The 15,423-nt window shown below is 43.8% G+C and overlaps 1 protein-coding gene across 9 annotated transcripts in view; it reads right to left on the bottom strand.

The window, feature by feature from the left end:
- caskin1 (CASK interacting protein 1) overlaps positions 1–15,423 on the bottom strand; it is a 398,894-nt gene that overhangs the window by 65,629 nt on the left and 317,842 nt on the right. For 5 of the 9 annotated variants that reach the window (XM_033040506.1, XM_033040507.1, XM_033040509.1 and 2 more), the window contains exons 11-12: positions 12,058–12,276; positions 4,256–4,354 (exon numbers count right to left, since the gene is read on the bottom strand). The exons of 1 other annotated variant lie outside the window; for it this stretch is intronic. In XM_033040506.1, the coding sequence (XP_032896397.1) occupies positions 4,256–4,354; positions 12,058–12,276 (318 nt within the window). The remainder of the gene's footprint in view (positions 1–4,255; positions 4,355–12,057; positions 12,277–15,423) is intronic. 3 more of the 9 variants (XM_033040508.1, XM_033040513.1, XM_033040510.1) reach the window with 2 other exon arrangements.

Below are 15,423 nucleotides of genomic sequence, written 5' to 3'. Positions count from 1 at the left end.
AACCAGACGATTAGGTAACTGTTGGGGAAAAGGCCAGCAGGTGGCAATGTGCTGAGAGGGGAGGTGGTAGAAGCAGATTCAATAGTAATTTTTAAAAGGCATTTAGTCAGACGCATGACCAGTTATGGAATAGTGGGTTTCAGACCACATGCAGTTAGTTTCGATTGGCATTGTGGTTAGTGCAGACATATGATGGGCCAAAGGGCCTGTTACTCTGCTGTATTGATCTACATTCTAACGACTTGCATTTCTATTGCATCTTTCGATCTTTTAGGATGTTCTTCACAGCTGATGAAGTGTGTTCCTTGAATTGCAGGCATTATTGCGACATGGGGAATGCAGCTGGCAGTTGTGCCAGCTAGGTCTCGGAAATGGACAGCTGACAATCCGGCACATAGATTTAAGGGCCAGTCCCACTTGGACGACCTAATCCACGAGTTTAGAAGACCCTAGACGAGTTGAAAAATATGTCAAGGTCGTGTTGACTCGCCATAGTAAAAGACCTCCTACGACTATGTCTACGACCTCCTACGACTCTGTCTATGACCTCCAATGACCCCCCTCGACCTCAGTCTTCCACACCTAAGACCAACTACGACTAGCCACGAGTGAAAAATGATCACATGATAAAATGATGTCATGCTTGCATTTTTTTTAACGAGCCAATTACCGACCTACGACTACCTACGACTATCTACGACCTACCATCACGACCTACTACGACTATCTACGACTACCATCACGACCTACTACGACCTACCTATGAGTAAAAAGTATCAATTCTTTCCATGCTGACCTTTTTTTAACTCGTGGACATTTTTTATCAGGCTGGAAAAAACGCCGCGACATACTTGAGGGCACGAGTACGCGGAGACCACTCACGAGCATGAGGAAGAGTTACAAAGACCTCCTACAACCTCCTACGATCTCGTGGCGACCATGCTGCGAGTATGAGTCAAGGGCAAACTCGGCAGAGGTCGCCAATTAGGTCGTGAAAGTGGGACAGGGGCTTTAGACTTTTACACTTTAGAGATACAGCATGGAAACAGGCCCTTCGGCCCACCGAGTCCACGCAACCAGCGATCACCCGCAAGCTAGTTCTATCTTCACACTGTGTTTTTGATTTTCTGTTTTTGGATTGAATTCTGTTTTTAATTTGTGTCTCTGTGATGTCTTTATTACTTGTTATATTCCGATTATATGTTATTCTGATTACTATGTAAGGTGTCCTTGAGATGTCTGAAAGGCGCCCATTAAATAAAATTTATTATTATTATTATTATCCTACACGTTAGGGACAATTTACAATTTCATCAAAGCCAATTAACCTATAAACCTGTACGTCCTTGGTGTGTGGGAGGAAACCGGAGTAGTCGGAGAAACCCCACGCAGTCATGGGGAGAACGTACAAACTCCGTACAGACAGCACCCGAGGTCAGGATCCAACCTGGGTCAATGGCAGCAACTCTACCACTGCACCACTGTGCTGCCCTAATGTTGTGCGAGTACCGACCTCCCCACCATGGAAAAGATTTATAGCAGACGCTGCCTCAAACAGACAGTCAGCATCATCAAGGGCCCACACGCACCATGCCCTTACTTTCACTTCACTCCTGCCATCGAGAAGATGGTATGGGAGTCTAAAAACCATGTCCTCCAGATTCAGGAACATCTTCTTCCCAACAACCATCAGGCTCTTGAACCCTAACAAACTTCAAACTACGAACTGTCTTGGTTGCACTGGCGACTTTGGGCTTTTGTTTTGTGTTGCACTAATGTTTTCTTTGCTTAATGAACTTTATTTTTTTGTTTGTTTTATTGTGTTATCTATCGAGTATTGTGTTTACCGACCCGTTTTGCTGCAACGAGTAAGAATGTCATTGTTCCATTTCGGTACATATGACAATGAAGACTCTTGTCTCTTGCCTCTTGACATGACTCTTGAGTTAAGAAGATGTTGGCTGCCCAGTAAGAATAAGGTCCCATTCGCTGACATCATTATTCATATGATGTACATTTGTGTATATATATATATACAGACATCGTCTGATTAAAGAGCCCCTCTAAAGATGATAACATTGAATGTTTTTGACCAAATATCAAGGACATCTCACTAACTTCTACAGATGCTCCATAGAAAGCATTTTATTGGGATGCATCACAGCTTTAACACCATACACCTAATTAAACTCTATAATAAATTGTTGGACATGAGCATTCACCCAGCCATGTGCCATTGGATCCTGCACTTTTTGACAAACAGACAGCAAAGAGTCAAGGTGGGTGAAAAACTCTCCAGCCCTCTGACTCTCAACACAGGAGCCCCCCAAGGGTGCGTTCTGTCACCTCAGCTCTTCTCACTTTACACCAACAACCTCATATCCCAATGCAGCTCAGTCACAATTTTCAAATATGCAGATGACACAACAATAATTGGCCTCTTCTCAGACAACAACGAAGCACAATACCATCAAACAGTCGACAGCGCAGTCAAATGGTGTGCAGACAACAACCTCCAGCTTGATTTTTTGTCTTTGGAGCGATTTCTGTCTTTAATTTGTGTATTGGTGATGTCCTTATTATTTATTTTACTCCGACTATATGTTTTTTCTCTTCTGTTAAGTTCTGTAAGGTGTCCTTGAGATTTTGAAAGGCGCCCGAAAATAAAATTTATTATTATTATTATTATTAATACATCAAAAACCTTGGAAATCACCATAGACTTCAGACGCAAACAAAACCCCAAACCCCCGGTCCATGTCAACTCCCATCCCATAACTTCCACAAACTCATTCAAGTTTCTGGGCACCTATATCTGCAATAATCTACAATGGCACATCAACGCAGACCACATCATTAAGAAAGGACAACAACGCCTATACTTCCTCAGACAGCTCAAAAGGTTCAGAGTCCACAAACACCTCCTGGTCCGTTTCTATCAATCCATTATCGAAGGCATCATCACCTCCTCAATCACAGTCTGGTACGGAAACACTGACAGTCACTCACTACACAGATTACAGCGCATTGTCTCCAAGGCCTCCAGGACCATCGACTCCCCCCTCCACTCAATCCATTCCATTTACCTCCAACGTACCTCAAAACGGGCAATAAAGATCATCTCGGACCCCTCCCATCCAGCAAACCACCTTTTCCAGTCTCTCCCTTCAGGGAGGCGCCTCAGGTCACTTGCCACAAAATCCACCCGTTTTAAAAACAGCTTCTTCCTTCCCCTCAGCAATAAGAACACTCAATTCCCTCCAATAACAGACAGCACTAAGGACTCTTGATGTATATAGTGTCTTGCCTATGGTCTGTGTCTGTTCTTTTGCACTATGTTCTGTTGGTGAGATTTGTGATTTGTGATGTGGTATGGATGCACTTTATTACTATGATCTGTGTTGTTATATGTGTTAATGTGACTAAAGCAGTGTACCATCATGTACCGAACCCAAATACCACCAACCCTGGTTGCGTGGCAAATAAAGATTCTATTCTATTCTATGGTCCTGGGACAGCTCCATCCAAGAAATTGAAGAGAATTGTGTATGCAGCCCAGACCATCACACAAAACAATCTCCCTTCCATTGACTCCATTTACATCTCACGCTGCCTGGGCAAGGCCACCAGCATAATCAAGGATGAATCATTAATCATTAATCATTACTAATCAATAATTACCCTGGCCATTCTCTCTTCTCCCCTCTCCCATCAGGCAAGAGGTACAGAAGTGTGAAAAAGCACACCTCCAGATTCAGGGACAGTTTCATCCCAGCTGGGATGAAAGTGAACTATCCTACCAACAACTAGAGAGCGATCCTGAGCTACTATCTACCTCGTTAGAGACCCTTGGACTATCTTTAATTGGACTTTATTTTGCACTAAATGTTATTCTGTTCATCATGTATCTGTACACTATGGATGGCTCGATTGTAATCAAGTATATTCTTACCGCTGACTGGTTTGTACGCAACAAAAGCTTTTCACTGTACCTCGGTACATGTGACAATAAACTAAACTAAACTAAATAAAACCTAATCCGGGACAGTGTTGAACATAGAACTTAGGAAAGTACAGCACAGGAACAGGCCCTTTTGTCCACATTATCTGTGCTAAACATGATGCCAAATTAAACTAATCATGTGATGCATATCCCTTCATATCCATGTGACATCTAGGAGTTATATTGAGGATGTTAGACTTCACTGTTGCAGCTGGAATGAAATGTGCTTGGAGACATTTTCATTGACTCTACCTGCAAATGGTTTCCGTAGCACCCAGATCTCCTCAGACGTTGCCGTGGTTGGTTGCACTGGGGACAGATGGGAAGGGCTTGATTCCGATCCTCGGGAACCTGTGGGAACACCAGTCCAATGTTGAGTCAATCGCAGAAGCACTGACATTGGGCGCAGGGGGTCGGCGAGCAGCATGGGCCGGCAGAATCTCCCAGCGTGCAGTGGCCACACCTCGACAGTAGGCCCGGCTCGCCCACTGCGGAACCAGGAACCAACCTGGCGTTGTCCGAGGCTCGTCTCCTGCACGACCCGGAGGATCGTGAACTGCTGAGGAAGACTCTGACGGCGGCAGACACTGGATAAAGAGCCGTTTTCAAGATGGTGGTGGAGGAGAGGATCGGTGCCGTCAGGACAACGGGCCAATAAGGCCCAGATAAGACTGCACTTAAGAACCTTGAAAAGTTGTTGGTGCCAGAATTGTAGCGACTCTTTAGGAACTGTCTCTGTGGAGTCAATAGTAATTACACTGCAATCTTTACGTTTTTGCACTTATCTACAATTGTGCTTATCTATAGTATGACTTTACAGCATTGTAAGCAAAACAACGATTTTCACTGTGCCTCCGTATATAGGTACATGTGAAAACAAAGTAACATCATCATCACCTGAAAATGGCCATCTGAATCTTTCTGTTTGTGCTAGTCAGACTGCTCTCCCTTCACCTGCCTAAATGTGACCTTGTAGTTTACAGCACAACTAGTGTTCAAGGTTTTGTTAAATGCACGAGCAGTGTCTGCAGTCGTAGCCCTTTCAAGTAGTGAGTTTCATTCACATCCCTCATCACTTCTGGACGAGGAGATTCAGTATGTCAACGGGTACCCTCTTGAACGTCTACTGGTGTCCAGTAGAGAGCATATCGGTTCATTCATGGCCTGGTTCGACAAATTGAATGCCCAAGAACGAAGAAGACTGCCCAAAGTGGTGGACAATGCCCAGTCCATCACGGGTACTTGACTCCCCGTCAACGAAGGGATCTACAGGAGTCGCTGCCTCAAAAAGGCAACCAGCATCATCAGAGACCCACACGACCCTGGCCACCCTCTCATTTCACTCCTGCCATCGGGGAAAAGGTATAGGTGTCTAAAAACTGTAACGTCCAGGTTCAGGAGCAGCTTCGTCCCTATAGCAATCAGGTTATTAAACACTACAACCTCCAAATAGGCTCCAAACTACATAGACTTGGGGACAGTATTTTTGACTGCAGTACTATTATCTATTTATTTGTCTGTTTTTTAATATATATTGAACTTTTTTAAATTCAATTTATTATAGGTGTTACAGAGTGATACGTTTACATATCTGCTGTGCTGCAGCAAGTACAAATTTCATTGTTCTGTTTCGGGACATGACAATAAAACACTCCTGATTCTCGTTTCATCATGAATCTTTCTACCAAGTCATTCGCTCCCATCATTGTTTTGTGTTCTAATGGAATAGATCCTTCCTATTGCATTTTATATTTTTGTTGTCCAGTTACATCAACCAGCAACCTCCATTATTCCAAAGTAAACAGATCCAGCAAAAACACCTAATCATTGTTAAGGTTCTCCAGTGCAGCACCTCATATTTTGCTTGGGTATCTTACAGCCCAGTGGTATGCACATTGAATTCTCTAATTTGAAGTAACTTCTACTAACACTCCCATCCCCTCCCCCCTTGCCCCCTTCTCCCTCCCTAGTCGTTTAACCAATTCCATAATTCGCAACCATGTATTCCTCTTGAGATCACACCTCCCCTAACAAACAATTGGCTCACCACCGCACCACAGCACCACCCGGCCTGAGTTGACCTGGTGCCAGCCCCGATTTGTCCTGGTCTTTTCTCAACTCCTGTTCTTTCACCCAAACCCCTTCCCTCCTGCTTTCAGTCTGAGGAAGGGTCCCATCCCAAAACGTCACCTATCCTTTTTCTCCAGAGATGCTGCCTGACCCGCTGAGTTACTCCAGCACTTTGTGTCTAAACTGGGTATAAACCAGCATCTGCCGTTCTTTGTTTCTACTGTTGATTTGTACGTTAATCTCTGCTACACTCTCTTACGCACAATCTTATCAGCCTTATCTTGGTTCCCTCCAGTTTCTTCCCAGCTGTTATCAGGCAACTGAACAATTTTATCAACAACTAGAGATTGGTCCTGAGCTACTAAATACCTCACTGGAGACCCTCGGACTATCTTTAATCGCACTTTACTGGACTTTATCTTGCACTAAATGTTATTCCCTAGATCCTGTATCTGTATCTTGCAATCATGTATATTATTTTCGCTGACTGGAACTAAAAGGCTTTTCCATTGTACCTCAGTAGAAACTAAACTAAACCCTGCTCCCACCTGGTCTCCATTTGTACCATTCATGTCAAACTGTGTGGTTTTAGGTGCCGTGCAACAAAACAGTCATGTAACTTCTTCCACTTTTCCAACATAGCACAATGTAGGAAGGGACGGATTTGAAGTGAAGCTGAGGCATATATGTTGCTTAATGCTGTGTTAGAACACCGCAGGAACAGATGCTACGGCCCACAACGTCCTTGTCGAACACGATGCCAAGTTAAACCAATCTCCTCTGACTGCACGTGATCCATATCCCTTCATTCCATGCATATCTCTGTCTATCTAAAAGCCTCTTAAATGCCACCATCCTATCTGCCTCCACCGCCATGCCCTGGCAGCGCATTCCAGGCACTCATCACCCTCTGTGTAAAAAAACCTGCCCCTCACATCTCCCTTAAACTTTGTCCTCTCTCACCTTAAAGCTACTGTATGCCCTCGGGTCTGATATATCCATCCTGGGGAGAATGGTATGGATGGAGTTAAGCTTCTTTAGATTTATTGGTGCTCTGATCATCTGTTATGTGGAGTGTGAACAAAACCAACCAGACATCAGAATCCTTTAAAAAAAAATCACCGTATCCATTTGTTCGATGATCCAACACTAATTGGACTTCAGGGACATTGGGTTGGTAGCTGTCATACCTCTTTAACACATGTACACATAGCCATGAGACCTCTCAGAGAAATATGTCCATTAGATTGGACATAGGATTAAGGTGAGGGGGGAAAGATTTAATCGCAACCTGAGGGGTAACCTTTTTGCACAAAGGATGGTGGGTGTATGGAATGAGCTGCCAAAGGAGGTAGTTGAGGCAGGTACTAACACAATGTTTAAGAAACATTTGGACAGGTACATGGATAGGATAGGTTTGAAGTGATATGTGCCAAATGCAGGCAGATGGGACTAGTGTTGATGGGACATGTTGGCTGGCGTGGGCAAGGTGGGCCGAAGAGCCTATTTCCACGTTGTATGACTCCATGAGATTGCCCATAGAAATGCTTAAACTGCACTTTAAAGAGGTTAAAAAGTGTATAGCTTTAAAAAAATAACAGTCAAACATAAATAATCACATTGGCTGAATTAAAAAATTACAATTTTTATTTTATTTGAGCAATTTAAGGGATTCATCTTTACTGCGTTTTTAGAAGTGGGTTATGACTGTGACTGGTTATATTCCCAGTTTCAAGTATATAAACTACATTGACTAGTCTTCACTGTGTCTATAATGCAGTAATCTTCACCCACTCTAATGCCAGATTAAAATAGACAATCTTTAGTCATGTGAACCATCAGATCTTCCAAAACAATCATCTTTCTGTAACTAGGTCAAGGACATTGCTTGGTTATTGACACAGTGCATCCAAATGACGTTTGTAAAGCTGGAGGAAAAAGCTATATTTAATATGCTTGTGTGACATCAGTATCAGAAAGGCCTAGATAGAGTGGATGTGGAGAGGATGTTTCCACTAGTGGGAGAGTCCAGGACCAGAGAGCACAGCCTCAGAATAAAAGGACATACCTTTAGAAAGGAGAGAAGGAGAAATTAATTTAGCCAGATGGTGGTGAATCTGTGGAGTTCATTGCCACAGATGACTGTGGAGGCCAAATCATTGGGTATTTTTAAAGCAAAATTTGACAGGTTTTTGATTAGTCAGGGTATCAATATAGAGGTGTACAAAATCATGAGAGGAATAGATCGGTATCCTGCCCAGAGTAGGGGAATCGAGAACTAGAGGACAGGTTTAAGGTGAGGGAGGGAAAGATTTAATAGGAACCCCAGAGGTAACTTTTTTACACAAAGGGTGGCGGGTATATGGATCGAGCTGCCAGAGCAGGTAGTTGAGGCAGGTTTTATCGCATTGTTTAAGAAACCTTTAGACAGGTTCAGTGATAGGACAGGTTTAGAGGGATATGGGCCAAACGCTGGAAGATGTGACTCGTATAGATGGGGCATGTTTGATCAGTGTGAGCAAGTTGGGCCGAGGGGCTTAATACCGTGCAGTATGATTCTATCTTCTTATTTCTTCTTAAGCCCTTTGCTCCTCTAGGGAACATAGGCCTTTGACAAATGTCCTCCACCTCACTCGGTTGTTGGCAGTATGACTCTGTGACACTATAATTTGTTTACATGGTATTGGCTTAGGGACAGCTTCCAACTCGTCCTTGAAGTCATAGCTGGATTTCTTCAAGTTGAGGACATATGGGCAGTCATGACCTTGGTTCAGAGCATGATCAAACACTGTGTAGGAAGGAGCTGAGGAACTGCAGATGCCGGTTTGCACCGAAAACAGACACAAAATGCTGGAGTAACTCAGTGGGTAATTATGATCAAAAACTGGCCTCCCCAAAGGGGGAATTCTAGCCACTCCCAATATATTCTCCCGAGCTCCTGCCGCATAATAGTAATCGGGGACTCAATAGTCAGGGGTAGAGACAGGTGTTTCTGTGGCCACAAGCAAGTCCTCAGGCTGTATCTCTCTTAAAAACGCTCTACAACATAATTCTGATCACATCTTTTCAGATATCACTCTGGAAAAGACATTGAACATTTTTTTAAATCTGTGATTTAATGAGCTATTTTGGATCTGCCTTCCTGCATACAAGCACGATTTTTGCTTTTTAAGTGGGCTGTATACCTGAACAGCGTGACATGGTTTAATGTTTGTTGAAGAAACATGGAGCATGGCTTAAATCTGTGGCATCGGGGACTGCTTTACATTTCTAAATTAAATGCCGTACTTATTGCTTCCTGTGCTGGATTCCACTCTTCTCAGTTTGGAGCCTTGCCTACAGCTAATTGCACTGTGTAATGAGGCTTGATGAAGTCAGTGATCACTTTTGTCAGCTTCTTTGAATGGAAAAGCTGCCTAGCACTGATCCATTCCATGCTGCTGCGTATTGTCATGGCAACAGCAAGAAGGCTGATAAATGCACAAGGATTGGTGATGGATGAAGGGGCTAGGGGGAGAATTTGAGTTGAGTTTAGTTTATTGTCACGTGTACCTCGCACCTTAAACCTATGTCCTCTTGTTCTTGATTCCCCTACCCTGAGTAAACGAATTTGTGCACTCACCCTATCTATAGGCCTCATCATTTTATACACCTAAATAAGAACAGCGTGGTCTCAATATGGTGGTGCAGCGGTAGAGTAGCTGCCACACAGAGCCAGAGACCTGGGTTCGATCCTGACTATGGGTGCTGACTGTATGATGTTTGTATGTTCTCCCCGTGATCTGCGTGGGTCTTCTCTGGGACCTCCGATTTCCACCCGCTCACCAATGACGTACAGGTTTGTAGGTTAATCGGCTTGGTATAAGTGTAAATTGTCCCTAGTATGTGTATGATAGAGTTAGTGTGCGGGGTTCGTGGTCAGCGCAGACTCGGTGGGTCAAAGAGCCTGTTTCTGCACTTTATTTCTAAACTAAACTAATAAGACAGCGATGAGGCCTCAAGCTGGGACCTTTGGCCTAGCAGCACTAGATGCCAGCACTAGGATAAGCATGGTCGTACACATTTAGTAGGGCCGTGCATGTAGCGCAGAAGGTGACATCGAGGCAAGAGGTAGATTGGTGTTGGGCTATTGAGCTACTTTAGTGTAGTTTAGTTTGGGGGTACAGCATGGAAGCAGGTTGTTTGCCTATCGAGTCCGCGCCGACCAGCGATCCCCGCACACTAGGGACAATTTACAATCTTTACCGAAGCCAATTACCCTACAAAACTGTATGTCTTTGGAGTGTGGGAGGAAACCGGAGCATCTGGGGGAAAAACTATGCGATCGCGGAGAGTGCAACCTCTGTACAGAGGGCACCCGTAGTCAGGATCAATCCTGGGACTCTGGCACTGCAAGGCAGCTTTGTATCCTTATGGATTTTTACTTCCATTATCGGTCAGTTCTCCATAACCTTCAGACCCTACACTGATCCATTTAATCATTCCCAATCTCTCGCTGTTCCCCAATGTTTTCCAAAATGTTTCCTCAGAAAGAGCGATACAGCATAGAAACAGGTCCTTCGGCCTACCGAGTCCACGCTGACTCACTCACACCATCCACTCACACTAACCCTACACTAATCTAAACAAATTGTATTTATCCATATTATCAACACCCCAAAGACTCTACTACTCACCCACGCACCAGGGGCAATTTGCAGAGGCCAATTAACCTGCAACCCTGAACGTCTTTAGGATGTGCGGGGAAACCGGAGCACCCAGAGGAAACTCACGGGAGGGGGGGCTTTCAGTCACAGGGAGGACATGCAGACTCCATGCAGACAGCGCCCGAGGTCAGGATCGAACCGCTGACCCTGGCATTGTGAGGCAGTGAGACCTGCTGCGCCACTGTTCAGCCCTCTTTTGATATTTACCTTCAGATCTGCTTCCACTGCTGCTTCAAGCAAGGCACCCATCCCTACCAGTCGCCACGTTAAAAACAGTTACCTCATCGTTCAGCGGGCTATTTCATGAGCTGGTGCAGCAAACCACCTCTGGGATGTATGTTAAATTTAGATGAGACAGTTTTAAATCATGACTGCAGATTCTTTCAATCATGAGACGCTTCAACAAAACAAAAGGAATTAAAAAATGAAACACATGGAGAGTCATGCACCATCGATCGCTTACAAACAAACGTCAGGATTTCCCAGAAGTTACCAATAAAGCAGGCAGTGGAAAGAGAGTACAAGTTCACCACCGATTTTCCGGCATCCTTGGTTCCAGAGCCTTTCTGGATTATTTGTTTTGCCGTACCAACAGAGGTCATTGGAGCCCAAATGGTACCAGAATGGTCCACCTAGGCCGCCGAGGGATCGGATGTTGGGAATGGGAATGGGATGTCGCACCGGCAAGGCCGGGGTTCCACAGCTCCGGCCGCAGTGGACAAATTCGACCCGCCGATCGGCGACGAAGTCCCAAAGAGGTTGAGATCGGCCGCCTTGCCCAGCCTGGGCGTCACATTTTCGAGGGGGATTTCATGTACGCTCCTGTAATTTTGACTGGATTAAATAAGTTAGCTAGACCACCAGTTGCTGGAAAATCGGTGGTGGACCTGTGTCAACATTTTAATAATAATAATAATGTTAAAAAAAGGAATTGCAGATGCTGGTTTATACCAAAGATAGATAAAAAATGTTCGAGTAACTCAATGGGCCAGGCAGCATCTGTGGAGAAATGAATAGGTGACGTTTATGGTCGGTACCCTTTTCTAAAACGTCCCGAATCGAAACATCACCTACTGTATCCATGTTTTCCAGAGATGCTGCTTGACCTGCTGAGTTATTCCAGCACTTTGTGTCTATCTTTAGTATCAACGTTTTTCTTTTTTTTATATAATTGGTGGGTTTACTGGTTCTTGAATGAGATGAGAAGGGCACTTTATTGAGGTCGCCTTTTGGGAAACCCTGACCAAAAATAAACAAAAGAAGCATTTAATAGACTACCTTGTCCATGAGGTGATTCTTCTATATTGCTACTGGTTCTGTCATAACCAAAGGAACTGAAAAGTGGCTGATGATGGTGAGGAGGAGGTGGAGGGGGAGGCAACAGGGAGTTTAAATGTTGTGTGGAGTCCCCATTGACAATTGTAGTGCCATAAGCCGTAAGCTGTATCTTGTGATATTGCTGAGAACTGTGAACATGACACACTGCATCCCAAGAACCTAAAACGTTAAAACAAAGAAAGGCAAAATGTAGAAAGTAATAACCAAAAAGCCCCAAACTTAAATGTTGTATGCAAATAATAATGGATTTTATCTGTTATCCGAGTCTTGACAAGCCATAAAAATAACCTCTAATTATACAATGCTAATAATGCAACAAAAATATCCCAAGGCATTCACTGGAACATAACTATATTAAAAAAATAATGAGAGCACAATGGAACGAGCTGCCAGAGGAGGTAGGTTGAGGCAGATAATATAACAGCAATTAAAAAGACACTCGTTTAGGTAAATGGATGGGCAAGGTTTAAAGGGAATGTAGAACAAAGGAAATGCATGTGTCGGTTTACATGAAAGGACACAAAGTGCTGGAGTAACTCAGCGGGCCAGGCGGCAACTCTGGAGTCCACAAAAGGACACAAAGGTTGAAGAAGGGCCAGACATGAAACGTCACCTATGCATGTTTTAGATTTTAGATTTTAGAGATATAGTGTGGAAATAGGCGCTTCGGCCCACCGAGTCCACGCCGACCAGTGATCACTCCACACACTAACACTATACTACACTCAATTTGCAATTCACAGATGTCAATTAATCTACAAACCTGTACGTCTTTGGAGTGTGGGAAAAAAACTAGAGCACTCGGAAAAAACCCTCGCGGTCACAGGGAGAACGTACAAACTCCGTGCAGACAGCCGCATAGTCAGGATCGAACCCGGGTCTCTGGTGCTGTAAGGCAGCAACTCTACCGCTGGGCCACTGTGCCGCAATTTTCACTCTATTGCCACAAGGAACTGCAAATGCTGGTTTACAAAAAAACACAAAGTGCTGGGGTAACTCAGTGGGTCAGGCAGCATCTCTGCAGAGCTTGGATAGGTGAGGCTTCGGGTCGGGACCCTTCTTCAGACTGATTGTAGTAGTTGAGGAGAAGTGGTGGGTGTGGGACAAAGCCTGGTTAGTGATAGGTGGATACCAGTGAGGAGGGGGGTTTGATTGGCAGATGGGTGGGCAAAGGGGGTGGGACTCTGCTGGTTGTAAAAACGGTCATTGATTTTAATAATATATAAAATTCTGTGACATTCAGACGTATTTAACAACATAATTGAAGTAAATATTAAAATAAATCCAGTACATGTTTAAAATAACAAAACACTGCTAACTAAAAATCACAGAAATAATGAATCCTGTAAAAAATGCAAAATAATTTTTACAAAGTAATTTCACTTTTCAGTTCCCCAATCTGATCTCAACAATCTCCATCGTGACTGGTGAGCTGGTGCAGGTTTTAAGTGGTGATTGTGCCGGCAGAATACTGGGAAGATAGTGCAAGCACGGACACTGCTCATAGAACTACGTTGTGCATTCCTTCTCTCCAAAGATGCTGCCTGTCCCGCCGAGTGACTCCAGCATTTTGTGTCTACCTTCCACAGGATCACCCCTCCGCCACTTACGCTGTGACAAATAAAGACTTCAACTTATATTTTCTCAATTCACAGATAAGTTACTGGATGAAGTCAGGGATTAAAAAGGTAAGTGAATGTGGATGGAATGTACACAACACCAGGAGATGCACAGTACAGGTGATCCCCGGCAGATGAATGCCTGATTTATGGACACACATATTTGTTCTTACAAACCGGAGTTTCCCCTCTCTCCCCCCACTTGTAGTAATCGATCCTTCTCATCAGTCTTAAGTGCTTTTGATGCCATTTGTTACAATATGATGGACGTGCAGTTACCATAGAGTGAGCGTTGCCTATTTTCCGACATGGGCAAAACTCGACTTACGGACATCTGCATGAACTGAACCCATTTGTTACCCATCACTAGCCTGTTTTGGAGAGGCTGAGAAGAAGTGGTGTAAGTTGGCAACTTTGAAGATGTTTTAAATCGCTGGTTCCCAATCCCCGGTCTATTTTTCTTAAATCATGGAAAATTCCAGCATAAGATGTCGAAGCAGATGACACCCAGCCTTGTTGTAGCTGTTGTGCAAGTTTTAGCAAGCGAGGGGCTGGTGCGTAGACCAGAGGAGCAAGCAACATTGTCGCAATATTCACTGCAAGCCTGTGAGCGACCGAGTGAATTAACTGATTCCATCTGGGTTTGTCAAAGCCCATGGACAAGATTGTGGTGTTCAAGAGGCTTTTGCATAGGTACATGGAAGTGCAGGAGATAGAGGGATATGGATCATGTACAGGCAGATCAGATGTTTAATTAAGTATCATGGTCAGCACTAACATTGTGGGCCAAAGGGCCCATTTCTTTGCTGTACTCTTCTTGGTTCAACGATCTAATTCTTTCCCCTTGGAATAACTTTAGCTGGGGAAGAGCCCACAATTGCCCATTTTCTTTTTTTAAACATATGCTTTTAAATTGCCACAGTCCTTCAAAAAACCTGCTAATCAATGATTTAATTTAATTTTTATTAAATAATTTAATTTTGTGATTAATAAACTGCAGAGCCAAAATAAAATGCTTTGAAAACTCGAATCGTTTTGATTTATCAATTCATTTATCATGCTACTTTAAAATAAGGGCAGTAAGTCCAAATCTTTGATCAATTTTCAGCCACAGATGAAGGTTATGTTCGAGCAACTGGTTTAAACCTGCGACCAATAACCGTTCGGAATTCACACATTCATTTCACTTTAGACTTTACTATAGACTTTAGAGATACAGGGTGGAAACAGGGCCTTCGGTCCACCGAGTCCGCGCTGACCACCGATTCACAGTACACCAGCACTATCATACACACTAGGGGCAATTTTACCAAAGACAATTAACCTACAAACTTGCACGTCTTTGGAGTGTGGGAGGAAACCGGAGCAACTGGAAAAAACCAACACGGTCACGGGAAGAACGTGCAAACTCTGTACAGACAGCACCCGTAGTCAGGATCGAACCTGCGTCTCTGGCGCTGTGAGGCAGCAACTCTACTGCTGCGCCAGCATGCCGGCCCTTTACACATTGAAAGAAAATTAAATGCCTCTTACCACTGACTATGAGATTCATATGGTGATCTGCCCTCCTCATTTTCAATGATAATGTTTAGCACAGGCAATCATTCATGAAGATAAGCTTGTGCTGTAATATATATACACACAGTGTAATGATGTGTACAATATCAGCATCTTTCCTGAATTATTG

This window comes from Amblyraja radiata, chromosome 22, assembly GCF_010909765.2.
Source record: "Amblyraja radiata isolate CabotCenter1 chromosome 22, sAmbRad1.1.pri, whole genome shotgun sequence".
Lineage (NCBI taxonomy): Eukaryota > Metazoa > Chordata > Chondrichthyes > Rajiformes > Rajidae > Amblyraja > Amblyraja radiata.
This window is presented reverse-complemented; position numbering and strand designations above follow the sequence as displayed.